Consider the following 16,566-nt stretch of genomic DNA (forward strand, 5'->3'; position numbering starts at 1 on the left):
ATCGCTGAGCCATGGGCTTTTTTAAATTGAGCCTCCAATTTAAGTGTTGTGAAATGTGATGTCATGATTATTTTAGTAAGCACACTATTGTGGTGGCAGGCTGATAAATATTCTTTTGGGTTTGCCATTCACGTGTGAGAGCGAATGCATTCATGCCGCATTTGTTTATATTTTGTGAACGTAAACTAAAAAGGCGCCGATATGAAAATTGCTATTGAAGGCTGTGCCCATGGCGAACTGGAGCGCATATATGAAACCATTGAAAGCATCGAAAAGGAGCAAAACATTAAAATCGACCTGCTCTTGTGCTGCGGGGATTTTCAATCTACGCGAAATGTTGCGGACTTACAGACAATGGCTGTGCCAAGGAAGTACATGGACATGTGTACCTTCTACAAGTGCGTAGCGAAGATTGTAACGCGTGCAACACTTAATCAATCAACTTCTTTACAGATATTACAGCGGGGAGCTTGTAGCGCCCATTCTGACAATATTTATTGGTGGCAACCACGAAGCGTCCAACTATTTACAAGAGCTGCCCTATGGAGGTTGGGTAGCGCCTAACATATATTACCTTGGATATGCAGGCGTTGTCAGGGTAAATGGTATTCGTATTGCGGGCATCAGCGGCATATACAAGGGCCACGATTTTTTGCGCGGCCACCACGAATTCCCGCCATACACCGACAAAACATGTCGCAGCGTCTACCACGTGAGGCAGTTGGAAGTGTTCCGCCTGAAACAACTTTCTGGCAAGGTGGACATCTTCATGTCGCATGACTGGCCCAGGGGAATACAGGAGTATGGCAACAAGGCTCAACTGCTACGGTTTAAGCCACATTTTACGGAAGACATCGAAAGCGGGCAGCTGGGAAGCCGTCCGCTCGAGGAACTCTTAAAAGCGTTGCAACCTACATATTGGTTTGCTGCTCATTTACATTGCAAATTCGCTGCGCTGGTGCCACACACTAGAAATCATATAAAGAGAAATAATCCTGGTGATGCAAGTAGTAGCAGCAGCAGCAGTAGCGAAAGTGAAGACGAAAATGAAGACAACGATGACAGCAGGACAGCGCGACAGAATGTACCAGCAACACCAGTGCCTGTAACCAAGTTCTTGGCTCTAGACAAATGTCTACCAAGGCGACGCTTCCTACAAGTACTGGACATGCCTTCTAACGATAATAGTGAAGGCAAATTGTCGCTAGACTATGATGCCGAATGGCTTTCGATACTGCGTACAACGAATCATTTGATTTCTGTGAAAGATAATAATTACTATTTGCCTGGCAAGAAGGCAGGCGCCATTGAAGAGCGCTGCAATTTCACGCCCACTGACGAGGAGCTGGAGCACATACGCGCTAAATTCGAAAGCCTTTCAGTGCCCGAGAACTTTTGCCGTACTGTGCCGCCATTCGATCCGGAAGAGGATTACAATTATAAGCAGACGCACATTGAGCAGGCGAATCCACTGCTGAATCCCCAGTCCAATGAATTCTGCTCCATTTTGGGCATCGATGATCCGCTTTGCTTGGCCATGCTGGCTAGTGGGAAGGATTTGCCACAAACTGCCAGCTTGCTGGACAGCTCTGCCGACATCAAAACGGATCAAGGGAATCTGGAGCAGTCTATAGAGGATGTGCCCACAATAGTCCAGCATGTGGCAACGCCTCCGAAACGTAAACTAAATATGTCGCTGCCAGCGCCAGTTGCAGCAGTCGAGCCAGACAAAAATGTCATCGAGCTGCCCGAGGAAGTCGACGAAGAGGCGATGCCTATAATCGAGGATTCAAAAGTTGAAGAGACTCCAGCCATTCGCACTAGTCCCAATATCAAGAAACTTAAGAGACGAAATCAAAGCATATATCAAGCTGAAGAAGATGATTAACGGACGAATTTTACCTCGACCTTGTTAGTTTAAGTTTTAATTGTCTATATCCCTAACCAATTGAAAGTCGATATTAAAAAAAAGAGGCAATTTTATTTAAATAACACAGAAAATGCTTAATCATGGATCCTACTGGTATGCAGCACGTGATGTTCACGTTGAATGGAAATAAATTAAGTTTATATTTAAGGATACATTTTGTAAGGATATAATTCACTGAACGTCGGTGACGGTGGCACCATAAACTTCGGCGGCACAGATGAAGCAACATTTCAGCACAGACTTGGGAGTTGGGGTTAAATCACAATAGTAGCTGGAGGGCGACGGAATGCACTGCAACTGCAGTTCGTCGCCATCCGACTTTGGGCGATAGAAGCGGCAAAGGCGTGGACCATATTTCGGCATATTGGCATCGTATGGAGGACTAAGTATATCGAAGAAGGCGGCAATACCGTTGCCGACCTGGGTAATCTGGTGATAGTTGCGTTTGCGTGGCGTTAACAAGGCGCTAGATGTTTCGGCAGTCACCAGGTTGGGCTCCTCAGCGATTACTTTGACCATTGTTGGATTCTTCTCATACTGAACCATCTCATCGGCGGCAAGCTTCTGGGAGTAGCTCTGCACATGCAACTTGCCCCAGATGCAGCGCAGCAGGCCGTACATCATGGGATGATCGTGCAGTGGAATTGAATTACTGCCGCGCACAATGAATAAACTCATAGAGAAGCGCTCATCCTCGAAGATGTGCATATAGCTGCATGGTGCACGGGTCACATTCGTGGCATCGTCACGGAATAGTTCCTCTTTGATATGTAGATCACGATAAGTGAGCTCATCAGTTAACTGCTTCAGAAGCTGCAAATTGGCATTGAAGCTGGCAAGATTGGCGCGGTCGAAAGTCTTGAAGGCCTGGCGCAACACGCTTACAAAATGGCTCGTCATTGCCGCAAGAACTGGCGAAAATATTTCGCTTTATCCGTAATGCACCAGAAATTACTCTCTCTGACGTCAACTGAGTTTCGAATGGCGTTAGTTCGATACCAGCTCTAGATAATTAAGCTGCAAAGCAATTGCGGCTAACAAAAATTATAGATAAACAAAGCGCCAGCTGTTAACCAGTGTTGAGTAATGCCTTGAAACACTACCAAAATACAAAAAGCAATGGAATACTTTAATTTTTGTTTAAAAATTTTTTTAAATGTTTTTCTAACCCACTGATGATAGAAATACATTGATTTAAATGCGTAAAAGTTCTATGCAAACTAGGCTGTACCATTACAGCATAAAAAAAATATGAACGACCTTAATTCAACACATTATTTTATTGAAGTCAATAAAAAACTATTGGGTATTTACACATAAATATATTATGAGTTAATAGCCCCTCTCCTTAGATTGTGTGGCGTGCGTCAGAATCCAGGACTTGTAATCACGTTTCTTCATTGACATTTGCTTGTGACGCGGATGCGTGGGACAGATGACATAACCGCGCTCCTGCCGTACCACAATGTAGCAATCCTTGCAGCGTCGCTTTAAACGACCCTTCACCTTAAATCCTGCTACTTGCTGGACATATGCATTGAAAGGCGCCAGAAGGGATGATACTAGATTAGTTGAGGGCACCAATTGCTGACCAGTTGTATTGTGAACCGGCGTTGTGGTTGTTGTGGCATTGACTGTGGGCCGCATCAACACATGGAAACCACGTGAGGCGTTGATGCTATTCCATAGCCGTGTAGTATTCTGTAGCAGTTTACTAGTAAAAGACATCTGTAAAGGGAGTTTTAATTTATGTTTCTCCAATAATTACACAAACACGCACCTTCACCTACATTAGAGTTGCCAGAGTATCAAAATTGAACTGCTGTCCGCGTTGCCAACCATTCACACTTCATTCACTATTCGAATTGGAAGAGAATAAACTGAACTGGTTCGCATTTAATTAAGATGGTCTTGTTTAAAAAATAGCAGTTTTATTTTTAATAAAATTCAGTTGTTTATTTTATTTTTGAGAATTGCATAGAATCGCTTTACTAATAATATTAGTCGATATTGATTACTTCGCCCGCCCTTGTCTCCTCTAGCTTTGTGCGTTTGCACTTAGTGGGACCGACAACTTCTTCATCCGAAGAATCTAATATTTCAGTTATGTCCTCAACATCCTCATCATCCAACGTCTTGCTAGGCTTTCGTTTTGTTGCGGTTTTCTGTGGGCAGTCTACCGTTAGTTTATTTGTTGCAGCTGCAACTGTATCCTCAACGCTCTCCTGCACTTTCTCCTCAGCATCATCATCATCCTCAACAACGAGACAGTCATCATCGTCATCCTCCACCTCCGTTGGTCGACTTCGCTTCGAGGTTGAGGGACCATCGTCTGTCGCATCGTTACCATTTGCCGCACGCTTACGAGAGCTCGGTTCCGCCTCGGGCTCTTCAGGTTTCTCCTCTTTGGGCTGGAGTTGGTTTTTATCGGCAATTACTTCGAATAGGACATCGTCCCTTTCCGCATCGAAGTGCGAGATGATAATGCTGAGTTCATAGCTTTGGAAGAAGTCATCGCATTTCAAGATAACGCCATCGACGATGTTCATATCACTCAGCAGCTTTTGTTCATTGCATTCAGTTTCGCCCTCCTCCGAGGATATTAGAATGGAGCCAGTGGACTCGACTGTCACATCCGGATTTACCATGTTCAACGTCTTGATGAGCACCTCGTCGCGGAATGCTTTGATTTGGACGCGTTTCGTATCGATGCGCAACGTAATGGCTGGATCACTGGCGCACACATAACAGTTAGGATTTGGGGCCGGGAAAAAGGCGTCCGGCACCAGAAATTGATTGCGGCCATTGAGGCGGAGTCGAGCATATACAGCCTTGCACTGCTCCCACTTAGCCTGCAGCACGCTGAAAGCACGGAGCACCGAGATGCCTGCAGTTATCGCATTGGTCGTAGCAATGGCAGGGATAATATTTCCTGCCATTGACTTAATTTCAAATCGTGACTTGCGCTCAATGTCGAAGATGTGAGAACGTACATTGGCACAAGCTGCGACAAAGTCCATAGCTGGCTGGTCGTCTTTATCCCACACCAATGTGTCGTTGCCCTCCAGTTTGAGAAAAGCAGCGCTCAGCTCTTTGAGCGCGTTGGCAAACACATGTGCGCACTCCTCTAGTGACCAAATCTTGTGCGTCTGACGCGCAAGCTCGGGCCCCTTAGAGCCGGCGCCGTCAACCAATAGCGTATCCCATTGTACGGGCACAGGCGCTTTGCGTGATTTCCATAGATTCGACATGCGCAACAGATAGTTGATGTCCTCGTTGAAGAACTTGTTGAACAATTTGCCGGCATCGTAGTTGCAATCCTTGGCCCATTGACGAGTGTTGATGCGAACGATGTTTCCATTGGCGGTGGCAGGCTCTGATTCCTTTTCCTTTAGCCCATCAGGAGCATCCCCAGCCGCACCAGTATCTTTAGCTTCTGCTGCAGCTTCTTGTGCCTCCGGATCAGCTGCATCAGGCGAGATGTCTTCATCCTCAACTGACTCTCCGAAAAGTTGACTAAACAATTCATTGTTATTAACGCATTAATTGACAACAATAAGCAAAACTTACTTGAACAGATGCTTGGCCCAGACAATACAGTGAATGGGCTCGGAGGGCGTGTTTCGTATGGTGCAGCCGGGAAAACTTCTTTGCTTCTCCTTGGGAGTACATTCGTAGCACTGGGTCAAACCGCGCTTAATCAACTCCACCTGACCATTGTAGCCGGAGGTGCCGCTCTCTATGAGCGGCACATCTGCATTGAGACACATCCGATTTACGTGGTTTCGCGCCGCCCGATTGTCCAAGGCACTGAGCACCACATCAAACTTCTTGAAGAAATTAACGCCGTAGTCAGTGCTGCAAAACAAACAGATAAATGAGATCTCTATGGATGTGAAGGATACTACATAATACTTACGACGTAACACTGTCATGGTAAGCCGTAATGTTTGCATCAGGATTAAAGCTGAGGGCGCTCTCACGTGCTACACGCGCCTTTGACTTGCCTACATGTTCGCGATGGAAAAGGAATTGGCGGTTCAGATTACTTAAGTCAATCGTATCCAAATCGATCTGCACAATAAAACACATAGTTAAAGAAAAAGAATTGAAAATTCAAACTAAATTTACAATTTCAATATCCGTAAATCCACTGAGCACAAGATTTTTGAGCACTTCGCACCCAATGCCGCCAGCGCCTACTACTAATACTTTTGATTTCTTGACCAATTCTTGCAACGTAGCGGGCAGGACACCATCAATTGCTGCAGCCATTATTTATTTTTTGTTTGATGATTTCTCACTTAATGCAATGCAAAATATAATGACGCCGCCGGTCACACATACACATAGAAATTGACAGAAAACAGTGCTGTACAGCGCAAATTAGTACCGAACGCAAACTGTCATCGAATTTGTAGTCTATCGGTACAGCTGTTGATAAAATATCACATTTCAAACATTTATATACCCGGTCACACCGCTTTAATTGATATTGTAGTAATAGCTTGTATGTGTGTTGTGTAGAAGCAGAAAACGGACGATTTAAATTTTAAGTTCTTGTTTATGCAGCACTACAACTGCGCGTCAACTGCAATTAAGGAAAAAGCGATTGGCATTTAAAATAAATTTGTAGAGCGTGCCGAAGCATAAACATGGCCGAAGTGCGACGCAGAAAGGCAGAAAACGATGTTGACGAGGCTGCTGCGGCTCTGACTGCCGCAAACAGCGCAGCTGATTCTTCAGATCATGTAAGTTATCCAGGTCAATTCAGATTGTAAATATCTACATTTATCGGTTGATACGTGCATTCAGTAGTTGCATTCCATAATTTGCATAATTCATTGAAGCGCATACAAAAAAAGCGAATTTTATGTATACCAATACAACAAGATATCTACTATATACACGTATGTTTGTACGTGTGCCTTACATTGTGTGCAGTGTTTTTGTTATTCTCTGACGCACGAGCAGGTGGTAAAAGAGCGCCATCCAGAGAGACATCAAGATAGGGAGTGAGAGAGAGAGAGAGTGTGTGTATTGAGAAAATGAGAAGGAGAGCGGACGCATATGGAGAAAAACCAATAACAAATATACTACATACACAAATCTAACTGTGACATACATACTTGGCACACACCCACACGCAGACAGAAATGACAATAACAAAGACCCCGGTGTATTGCAAACAAATCCAATTAAGTGACCATTACAAAAGCGTCCCTAACAACCACCCAACCACCTAGCAACCACCCATCGACCTCAGAGACGTGCTTTGACAATATGATTCCTCTGTTTGTCTCTATGATAATGATAAGACCCCAGGCATAGGCTCCAACTAGCCTTGCAACTTTCTTATCACTCCCGCCAAATTTTCGACAAACTAACAAAACACGCCACTGAAACAACCAACCAGAGCCAAACAACAATAAACTTGGATAAATAGTCCAAATGTTCCGATTATACTTTGCGCAATACTATATACATAAATTACCCGACGTCTTTGGACTTTGAATTCGAACAGTCTCAATTTTTTTAATTTCTATATATCGCTTTGATGATTGAGTGGCTGTTTGGATCTGATAAAATGTTTGCAGGTCGATTCAGAGGAAGAAAAAATCCCAGAGGAGAAGTTCGTTGAGGAGCTGGCCAAAAATTTGCCCCAAGGCACGGACAAAACGCCCGAAATCTTGGACTCTGCTCTTAAGGATTTACCCGATCGGTATGTGCAAACAATGATTTATGATGTGTATAAATAATGATATTGCGAGTGAAAGAATGTGCGAAATTCCAAAATTATTTCACTATACAGATGTGTGCAATCGGTGCGTAGTAATATCATAAAGAAACAAAAATAATCCATTTTTATACCCTGCAAAAAATTGGGGTTCATTAAAGGGTATTATGATTTATTTAAATTAATGTATGCGTCGATAGAGAATTTTCAAACCATAAAATATAAACATCTTGATTAGGATCTATCTATACGTCCTTTTTATGATCATTTTTACATATCCCACATTTTTATTTAAAAAAAAAAAAAAAACAAAAATAAATATTCAAGCTACTATTCGAGGTGCGGTCATCCGCCAATTTTTCAGTCTTTGATTTAATTTCATTTTTATCGTATATAACATTAAGATATGATTAAATGTAAATATAATTTATGGCTATTAGTATTGTGGGTAAATAGTTATAATTTTATCTAAAAATTATTCCTAATATATTAATATTTATGTTTATACCCACGTGGCACATTAAATTATCCAATTATGGCACAGTGTTAATAATAATAGCTCTGCTTTCATATGCATTTGTTTATTTTACTTGCGAATGTTGTTTTAGTTGGAAGAACTGGGTCATCCGGGGCATATTCACATGGATTATGATTTGCGGATTTGCATTAATCATCTATGGCGGCCCCCTGGCCTTGATGATTACGGTACGTTAACGAACTCGAATGCGAAAGGGTGCCAACGGTGACATACTATTAACCACTTATCGACATTTATAGACGCTGCTCGTGCAGGTGAAGTGCTTTCAGGAGATTATCTCAATTGGCTATCAAGTGTATCGCATACATGGCCTGCCCTGGTTTCGCAGTCTCTCCTGGTATTTCTTGCTTACGTCCAACTATTTCTTCTATGGCGAGCATCTAGTTGACTACTTCGGTGTGGTCATCAATCGTGTGGTAAGTGGCTTACACTGTCCTCAACAGCTTTGTTAGGAATTCACCTATTTTTAATGAATTTATATTGCAGGAATACCTGAAGTTCTTAGTCACCTATCATCGCTTCCTATCGTTTGCCTTGTACATCGTTGGGTTCGTTTGGTTCGTGCTATCGCTGGTCAAGAAATATTATATTAAGCAGTTCAGTCTATTTGCCTGGACGCACGTCTCGCTGCTAATTGTCGTCACCCAAAGTTATCTAATTATACAAAACATATTCGAGGGACTTATTTGGTTTATAGTGCCCGTTTCGATGATTGTTTGCAATGATGTCATGGCTTATGTGTTTGGTTTCTTCTTTGGACGCACACCCCTCATCAAGCTAAGCCCCAAGAAAACCTGGGAGGGCTTTATCGGTGGTGGTTTTGCAACCGTTCTATTCGGCATATTATTCTCTTATATTTTGTGCAATTACCAATACTTTATATGCCCCATTCAATACTCGGAGGAACTGGGTCGCATGACAATGTCCTGCGTGCCCAGTTATCTGTTTACGCCACAGGAATACAGCTTGAAATTGGTAAGTAACAAATTTATACGTGCACAGTATGGTTTCCCTAATTAGTATTGATTGGTTTTTGTGCATTCTTTGCTATTTCAGTTCGGTATTGGCAAATCATTGAATATCTATCCATTCGTATGGCACTCGATCTCGCTGAGTCTGTTTAGCTCTATAATTGGACCGTTTGGCGGCTTCTTTGCTTCTGGCTTCAAGCGTGCATTTAAAATTAAGGTAAGTCCATATTTGCCCTTGCTTATAATATCTGAGTCTGTAATTGAAACATCTTTCTTTATTTTCAGGACTTTGGTGACATGATTCCCGGCCATGGCGGCATTATGGATCGTTTCGACTGCCAGTTTTTGATGGCCACCTTTGTCAACGTTTACATTTCAAGTTTCATTAGAACTCCATCTCCGTCAAAACTATTGACACAGGTTGGTTTCGCATTTAATATGTCTTATAATCAGATTTTAACCTATGCTTTCCTTTCAGATTTATAATCTTAAACCGGATCAACAATACCAAATTTATCAGTCATTAAAAGACTCGCTTGGCGACATGCTAAACTAAAAATATTAGACAACAACAACTGTTTGCTTTAGTCGTACGTCTCTTTATATATATATCTCTATATATATTCATTATAAAAGGAAATCTATATTCATGTATATATGCACATATGTGTATATACATTGATATTCTTATTTCTGTTTATGAACATTCGCCAAGCGCTAATTGGATAATGTAAAGGGCCCCAAAAAGTGATTCAATTGAATCGAACACTATATGAATAGTTTTAATTTCTTGAGCATAATTTTTTTGTTATGTTTTTAGTTATACTTTAGAATTTTGTTGTTATTTACGATTTTTTTAAGTTATTTTAGTTACAATTACTATTATGAATATTATTATGATAATGGCATTATACAGTGCAATTGCAATCCGATTACCGGTGATTTGTTATAAAGCGATTCCATTAACTTTAATCAAACTATACTTGCGTTATTAGATTGACATTTTTACAAAATCGAATTAAACACTGCAAATGAAAGCCAGCGAAAGGCAACTACAACAACTGCAACTATTAGAGCGATCCAATGAAATGAATTTAATGTCTATGTCTCCGTGTGTGAATTTACAAAATATATAAATATATATATATAGATATATGTATATATATATATATATATGTATATCTAGTACATCTATGTGTACTTTACTTACTATTAAAATAATAAAGCTCTACGCCTCTACGCCGAGAGCCGAGTTTAGTCATGCCAGAGAAGAGGCGCGCCTAGTTTAGATTGTGAAATGTTCTTTAGTAAATATTTGTAACTTAAAACATCATTTTTTGGATGAGCATTTTAGTTTGTTACTTAACAATATACGTACGATCAAGTATCTAAAGACTTTCAATTTATGTTATATTTATTTCTAGTGCAATAAAAACTATAGTTGAATATTTTTATTTAATTCTTCAACGCAAATATTTTCAGTTCTTATATGCACTAGAAACGTTTCTGCGTGCATTAATATATACATATATGCATAGTTCCTTTTGAGAATGAGATATCATTTTAATGAGAAATTCCGTTAGCTCATCCAGTGCAAATTAGAATCGAGCAACTGTTTTAAATATAAGATCAGTCTCTATTGATGTTACAAAACTAAATTAAAATTAATAAAACAAAAAAAAACTTAAATTTATTTGTGTTGGAAAATCAAAATCAGGACAACAAATATTAGGTTAATCTATGTAAGTTATATATGTACATAGTTTCTATTTTTTTAAATTTGTACAAATTTTTAGGGCACTTTGGTAATGCAAATATCATTTGCAATGATCACTTTGAGGTCGACGGTGTATTATCCGCAATTTCTATTGGTTTTATAAGTATCTTACTAATTAGGGATTTCTGCAAATCCTCAACATCTCCGCGTTCCAGATGAAAGTAAACGTTTCGTTTTCGAGCATCGTCCAGCAAATGACGCCATATGTTGACAGACTGCCAACGCATACATAGTTATTAAAATATTAATGAAATATTAATTTGGTTTATATTTATAATGCTTACCTGCAGATCATCAAAATTTCCACAGATAATTAGACACCGAGTCGGTCTAGTGATGGCCACATTAAGACGCTGATAGTTAGTGAGGAAGCCAACGCCGCGTGTCCGTGCATTCGATAGGATTATGACATCCCGCTCCTGTCCTTGAAACGCGTCCACTGTTTGCGGCGTAATCTTCATGTGGCTGGGAATCAGCTGGCTAAGTGTATAGCAATGGCTGCTATAAGGGGATATTAGTCCGTAATGAAAATGCTTAACAGGCATCAACTTGTCCATCTCGAGGAGCAACTTGGCTACAAATCGTGCCTCCTCATCGTTGCTAATACTACGACTGCTCGCATCGTTGGTGTCCTTTGTATAGCTTAAATTGATGACACAGTACGGTATAAAGGGAGAGATCAGTTTATGGGTGCATTCGGCGTTCACCAGCTGATTATCATAGAAGTAACTATTGGGCCATTTGCAAATCTCGGGATGCATACGATACTGCTTGCTTAATTTAAATATTTTGGTATGAACATAGTGATTGCCTCCCGGCTTGTCCAGCTGCTGCTTCAAATTGCGCTGTATGCGATCGAACATGGAATTACCCAGACCAAATTCAATTGCCTTCTGGGACAGTACCGTGGCAGGTAACTGCTGAGTATCACCCACCAGGACAAGACCTCTTACACCAAAACGCAATGGCAGAAGGGTCCAGGGTTCGGTGCACTGTGTTGCCTCGTCAATTATGCATACGTCGAAGTAGTCTATGAAGTTGGCTAGCTTAACACAGCTGGAGAGTGTGGTGCAAACTATATTAGCCCGTTGCAAGACCATCATGGAATACTCGTGCTCTTCCCGTGGGGTCAGCTGTGGCTTTAATTGCTGCATGACCAGGCGTAATTGTTTCTCTTTGCTATCTAGCTGATTTTGTATATAATTGATTTGACCAGGAAGCTTTTTAATATCGGCAATTTCTTTCTCCAGCATCTGTTGATGCTTCTTTAGCGCTTCAATATTTTCGGCTGATAGACGATTGCGTTTTTCGGCAAGTTTCTTGTGGAGAAAGGCATCCAGCGAGACATCGCGCACGGTTGAATCCATTTTCTCAAAGAAACCAAAGCGTATGAGCTCAAAATGTGAGTGGCTCATAGCCGAGCGAGCTTTCTTTAAATACGCTGTGATATTATCTACTGCTGCGTTGCTGTGAGCACATATGAGAACTTTTCGGTCGAGTGAAATACTGCTGCTACCATACATGCACTGCAGCGTTAGATTTGAGATTACAGCCGATTTGCCCGTGCCGGGCGGACCCTGAATTAGCGTTACACTAGGCGTCGAGTCGTCAATCAAACGACTCCAAGTGCGCTGGCAAATATCCATTTGATGATCATTCAACTTCTTAAATCCTTTGTAATCAGCTTGTTGTACTAGTTTGTTGTCGTACGAGAACACAGTCTCGCTGGGATGCAGGATTCGATGAAATAGCGGTGAGCGGCCCATCAAATAAATTGCATTGAAGGCGCCCATCTCCACGCGAATATTATCCACAACAGGGCGAACAGTTAAAATCTTGCACGAATTGAGTACATCTAAATTGATGCCCTCTTGCAAAATCTCAAAAGACAAATCGTAGACGTTGCCTGTAAATGTATTTAAATTATATGATTTTATTAATCTGATATTTGATTTACTTACCAGCAACGCGCTGAACTTGAGGAAGTGATGCGAACGTCTCCTTCAGCTTGTCTTCGCTACTAATAGTGTAGAGATCAAATCTCTTGCCGATCCTGCTATTATCTACGAAATTAAAGAGTAGCCATTATGAAATTCAAATATAAATGGAATAAAGAGACTTACATCTAGTGTTCAACACATAGCGAGGTCGGTTGCGGGAGTTGGAACCTGAAATGTTTTTCAAACTGACTTCAAACGTCGAGCTGGAAATTTTGTAGTCGCGCTCTATGGTGGACAGCAGCTCCAATTTCATCAATGGTATGACAATCCTACATTTGTAAGTTGAAATTGAATTAAGTCATTTTGCATTACAATGTCAATTGAGTTCTACATACTCTTTGTACTGTTTGTAGCTCTTGAATTCATTTGGGATGGGTATTAGGACCTCAGACTCAGCCACTGCATCGGCGCTGCCCAGCTGAAGCCATTGGTTTGCCCAGCTCAGAATGTTGCCCATTATCAAATCGCTAAAGTTCTCCAATCTGCCCTTTGCCTGCGACCAAGCGCGCCGCTCCGCGTACGTACTTAACGTTATCTTCTTGGTGTCCTTGAAGTTGCCCACTTTGCGATTAGCACCCGGAACCCGTTCGATTATTTTGATTTGCAAGTTGTCGTTGAACCGAACGTGCCGACTACTTTTAGCGCGCTTCTCTCGCTCTTGGCGCAAGTCAAATTCGCGCTCCATTTCGGCAAAAGTAACGCGATTGCAGGTCCTTTGATTGCGCGCCAATTCGGCATCTTTGCGTACTCTCGGGCGGCTCGGTGGTTCAGGTAGATTTCTAATTAAATCCATAGCACTCAGCTGCTGTGAGAAGGACTCTATAGTAGCCCGTCGCTTGGGTGTTGGTTTTTCAGGCTTTGCTGGGACTTTCTCTAGTCTGGGCTTCTTTGTTGTTGGTGGCTGGATGTCCTTGGTAAGAAAATCACCACGATTGCAATTACTCGGCGTAGGTACGTTGGTTAGTTTTCGTTTACGCGCATCAGCACGTTCCGTCGTCTCATCTGGCTTGGGCTTATCGGTTAGTTTTTTTAGCTGCTCACGGCGCTTTTCTTTGTTTTCTTGGCACTCGCGTTTTCTGGCTTGCCGAATTTGATACCATTTCCTTTTCATCTCTGCCTGGTATTCCGCAGAGCGTTGCCTCTCCAGAATTATATTTTTGCGCTCTTCTTTCCTGCTTGTTGCTGAAATGCCACGCAGCTTGCCTCGATAAATGGGCAAATGTGGTGCCTCAATTACAGTTGGTCCACGAGGATTTTCAACATTTCGTGACGCTACGCTGGCGCAGTCGCGATCTATTGACATGCCTTCGGAAAGTCCGCTATCAGGTTTCTTGACTGTGGCATCATTTCCATTTTCATTAATAGGAGCCTCGCTTATTTTATCTGCAATTGGTATATTTGATGAAGTCGTGGGGTTTTCAATAAAACAGGATTTGGATCTATTCATCATGCGTGGACTGCATTCTTTTGGGCGTAGTTTAGACTCTGGTAATTCATTAAGATTCTTTGTAGTTGATGACTTTGGTAGGTCGGATGTATTTCCTGAGCGCGGTCTGCATTTTGTTTTTGATACTCTGGGATCTGACAATTTACCACATGTCTTCTTGTCTTCCTTCTTGTCAGACGTAACTGGTATATGTGAACTTAGAGACGAAGATGTGGGAGCTTCCGCATAACAGGATTTGGATCTGTTTAACATGCGTGGGCTGCGATACTTCTCAGGTGTCTTGAGATCTGCAGATGAAGATGCTGTTGGACTGGCTACAGGTGTTTTTGGTTCTGGAGCTGAAGATCGTGTAGGAGAAGACAATGGAACTGGCACCTTGTTGCCCTGAGAGCGTTCTGAAACTGTTTTTTTACGTTTGCGTGGTGTGGACTTCTTTTTTCCTTTTTTGGTATCTATTTCGTTATCTGGAACACTAGCAAATGGCACCAAAACCACTTCCAGTTCCTGCATATTATTTTCCTCGTCTTTTTCATCTTGAGTAGGAAAGGATTTGTCTATGATGTTGCTGTCGTCTGAAAGAAAACGATTTGAAAATATTGCAGAAATAAGTAAAGATCTTATTTACCTGGAGACTCATCTTCACTGCTTTCAATTCGCAGCGCTTTGGATCTGCGTCTCATCAAAAGCGGATGCTGGGTAAAATTGTCGGTATCAGTATCACTATTATCATTTAATAACTTCACAGCCTGTTCCTCGACATTATTGTCCTCTTTGATTTTGTCTACCTCATTATTGACGTCATCTAAGTCCTTTTCATCATCTAGTGGATATACCTGGGACATTATATTTTGGGTAAGCAGTTTGGATGACCAATCCGCCACTTTGCTATAGAGTTCATCGTCTTCATCCTCAATGACTATAATTTCATCGTCATCAATTTTTGTGGCTATCTCTGATTTAACCCACGGCGCAGCTGGCTGAAAATCTTCTTCCTGTTCGCTGTCACAGTCCTCATGCAGACTATCCGCCATTTCTTCTTTCATTTCGCGCAAAACAGCTTGGGACAGTTCAAAATTCTCATCATAGTCATCCTCGTTGTCATCTACAATTATCTTATCATCTTTTGATATCTTGTCTGATGCGGAAGACAATTTAGGAGGAGGCATGTCTGGATTTTGGAAATTCTCCTTTAGTTGTGGCGAGTTAACCTCTTCGGGCAGCTCAATTACATCGCCATCATGTATTTTACCACCAGATGGCGCAATGTTATTGTTGTTTAGCTGTTTGTAGACATAAGGATTAATTTGAAACACCGATTCAAGCAGTTCCTCATCGGGCTCGCCGAATATGTTTTCAATCTCTTTGGTTGCCTGAGAGAGTAACTCCTGCTTCACTTCTGGCAGCTTTGGCAAATGTATTGGGCGATTTGTAGTTGCATTTGAGGTGCATTCATCAGTAGAGCCTTCAACATTGCTAGCCTCTGGCTTTTGCAATTCAGAGGCGTCCCCATTATTATTGTTGACCATTTTTGGGACAATTCTGGGCGGTGTCAGATCAATGTCTTCCTCATCTGATATGATGACAATATCGGCAGCATTGGGACACATTTGTTTTAAATGAAATATGGCATAGTTCGGGGGAACCACAGCATCCAAGGACTCAACTTGTACCCCAAGGCCGATTCTATCGCCGGACGTAAGCGATTGAATCTTGACTTCGAGCTTAATTTCATTTATAAAGATGCCATTTAACGCATTCTTGCAATGATGAATATGAAATAATTATTATAAATAGTTTATACTTGTACATAAAATAGACAACTTACCAACTGCTCCACACTCACGATATTTTCACTATTTATAATAAATTTCGCATGCTGTCGAGACAAAAAATCATAATCCTTTAAGACAATCTTGCAACACGAGTGCCTGCCTACTAAATTGTCGCCAGACTGCAGAATTAATTTTTTGCCGGTGCTGACGTGCTCCAAGTACCAATAACTGCATTGCGCAGCCATTCCGGAAGTACATTGAAGAGAATTGGGAATCAGAATATATGCAAAACTGCAATGCAAAAACTTCTGCGCTCAACAATATGAAAACTGATATTATAAGTGTGACCATATGCCACATGAAATAAAATTCTAGGAGTTTCGATTTTCTCTGG

The 16,566-nt window shown here is 41.5% G+C and overlaps 6 protein-coding genes across 6 annotated transcripts; 2 read left to right on the forward strand and 4 right to left on the reverse strand.

Moving 5' to 3' along the window:
- Positions 1 to 78: 78 nt before the first annotated feature.
- ldbr (lariat debranching enzyme) lies at positions 79 to 2,082 on the forward strand. Its single transcript, XM_018008877.2, has 2 exons — positions 79 to 398; positions 454 to 2,082. Exons 1-2 carry the CDS (start codon positions 202 to 204, stop codon positions 1,886 to 1,888), a joined length of 1,632 nt encoding a protein of 543 aa, XP_017864366.1. The 5' UTR covers positions 79 to 201; the 3' UTR covers positions 1,889 to 2,082.
- LOC108614657 (2-aminoethanethiol dioxygenase) lies at positions 1,962 to 2,830 on the reverse strand. The gene has a single exon (XM_018008878.2). It carries the CDS (start codon positions 2,828 to 2,830, stop codon positions 2,102 to 2,104), a length of 729 nt encoding a protein of 242 aa, XP_017864367.1. The 3' UTR covers positions 1,962 to 2,101.
- A 361-nt stretch (positions 2,831 to 3,191) lies between these two features.
- Positions 3,192 to 3,820, reverse strand: mRpL36 (mitochondrial ribosomal protein L36). Its single transcript, XM_089468204.1, has 2 exons — positions 3,711 to 3,820; positions 3,192 to 3,658 (listed from the first exon to the last, which is right to left on the reverse strand). The coding sequence occupies exon 2, from the start codon at positions 3,656 to 3,658 to the stop codon at positions 3,263 to 3,265; it is 396 nt and encodes a 131-aa protein (XP_089324330.1). The 5' UTR covers positions 3,711 to 3,820; the 3' UTR covers positions 3,192 to 3,262.
- Positions 3,821 to 3,859: 39 nt separating this feature from the next.
- Positions 3,860 to 6,342, reverse strand: Uba2 (Ubiquitin-like activating enzyme 2). The gene is made up of 4 exons (XM_018008469.2): positions 6,062 to 6,342; positions 5,850 to 6,004; positions 5,501 to 5,788; positions 3,860 to 5,446 (listed from the first exon to the last, which is right to left on the reverse strand). The coding sequence occupies exons 1-4, from the start codon at positions 6,203 to 6,205 to the stop codon at positions 3,931 to 3,933; spliced, it is 2,103 nt and encodes a 700-aa protein (XP_017863958.1). The 5' UTR covers positions 6,206 to 6,342; the 3' UTR covers positions 3,860 to 3,930.
- Positions 6,343 to 6,424: 82 nt separating this feature from the next.
- Positions 6,425 to 10,865, forward strand: Cds (CDP-diacylglycerol synthase). Its single transcript, XM_018008470.2, has 8 exons — positions 6,425 to 6,681; positions 7,528 to 7,652; positions 8,276 to 8,372; positions 8,445 to 8,621; positions 8,692 to 9,180; positions 9,262 to 9,393; positions 9,462 to 9,596; positions 9,655 to 10,865. Exons 1-8 carry the CDS (start codon positions 6,586 to 6,588, stop codon positions 9,730 to 9,732), a joined length of 1,329 nt encoding a protein of 442 aa, XP_017863959.1. The 5' UTR covers positions 6,425 to 6,585; the 3' UTR covers positions 9,733 to 10,865.
- On the reverse strand, positions 10,841 to 16,536 carry Setx (probable helicase senataxin). Its single transcript, XM_018008854.2, has 7 exons — positions 16,226 to 16,536; positions 15,026 to 16,157; positions 13,289 to 14,972; positions 13,077 to 13,222; positions 12,915 to 13,016; positions 11,238 to 12,859; positions 10,841 to 11,168 (listed from the first exon to the last, which is right to left on the reverse strand). The coding sequence occupies exons 1-7, from the start codon at positions 16,415 to 16,417 to the stop codon at positions 11,007 to 11,009; spliced, it is 5,040 nt and encodes a 1,679-aa protein (XP_017864343.1). The 5' UTR covers positions 16,418 to 16,536; the 3' UTR covers positions 10,841 to 11,006.
- Positions 16,537 to 16,566: the final 30 nt, after the last annotated feature.

Source organism: Drosophila arizonae, chromosome 4, assembly GCF_054131065.1.
Source record: "Drosophila arizonae isolate 15081-1271.41 chromosome 4, UAZ_ARI_1.0, whole genome shotgun sequence".
Lineage (NCBI taxonomy): Eukaryota > Metazoa > Arthropoda > Insecta > Diptera > Drosophilidae > Drosophila > Drosophila arizonae.

What these genes read in the sequence shown, in the direction of transcription:
- Cds (XM_018008470.2), top strand. Translation starts at nt 6,586, where the DNA reads ATGGCCGAAGTGCGACGCAGAAAGGCAGAAAACGATGTTGACGAGGCT. An exon ending in CTTAAGGATTTACCCGATCG is followed by an intron (nt 7,653 to 8,275) that starts GTATGTGCAAAC and finishes ATGTTGTTTTAG; the next exon opens with TTGGAAGAACTGGGTCATCC. An exon ending in AGGAATACAGCTTGAAATTG is followed by an intron (nt 9,181 to 9,261) that starts GTAAGTAACAAA and finishes TTGCTATTTCAG; the next exon opens with TTCGGTATTGGCAAATCATT.
- Uba2 (XM_018008469.2), bottom strand. Translation starts at nt 6,205, where the DNA reads ATGGCTGCAGCAATTGATGGTGTCCTGCCCGCTACGTTGCAAGAATTG. An exon ending in GATTTACGGATATTGAAATT is followed by an intron (nt 6,005 to 6,061) that starts GTAAATTTAGTT and finishes TTTATTGTGCAG; the next exon opens with ATCGATTTGGATACGATTGA. An exon ending in TACCATGACAGTGTTACGTC is followed by an intron (nt 5,789 to 5,849) that starts GTAAGTATTATG and finishes TTTGTTTTGCAG; the next exon opens with CACTGACTACGGCGTTAATT.
- ldbr (XM_018008877.2), top strand. Translation starts at nt 202, where the DNA reads ATGAAAATTGCTATTGAAGGCTGTGCCCATGGCGAACTGGAGCGCATA. An exon ending in GACATGTGTACCTTCTACAA is followed by an intron (nt 399 to 453) that starts GTGCGTAGCGAA and finishes ACTTCTTTACAG; the next exon opens with ATATTACAGCGGGGAGCTTG.
- mRpL36 (XM_089468204.1), bottom strand. Translation starts at nt 3,658, where the DNA reads ATGTCTTTTACTAGTAAACTGCTACAGAATACTACACGGCTATGGAAT.
- Setx (XM_018008854.2), bottom strand. Translation starts at nt 16,417, where the DNA reads ATGGCTGCGCAATGCAGTTATTGGTACTTGGAGCACGTCAGCACCGGC. An exon ending in TCGTGAGTGTGGAGCAGTTG is followed by an intron (nt 16,158 to 16,225) that starts GTAAGTTGTCTA and finishes CATCATTGCAAG; the next exon opens with AATGCGTTAAATGGCATCTT. An exon ending in CAGTGAAGATGAGTCTCCAG is followed by an intron (nt 14,973 to 15,025) that starts GTAAATAAGATC and finishes GTTTTCTTTCAG; the next exon opens with ACGACAGCAACATCATAGAC.
- LOC108614657 (XM_018008878.2), bottom strand. Translation starts at nt 2,830, where the DNA reads ATGACGAGCCATTTTGTAAGCGTGTTGCGCCAGGCCTTCAAGACTTTC.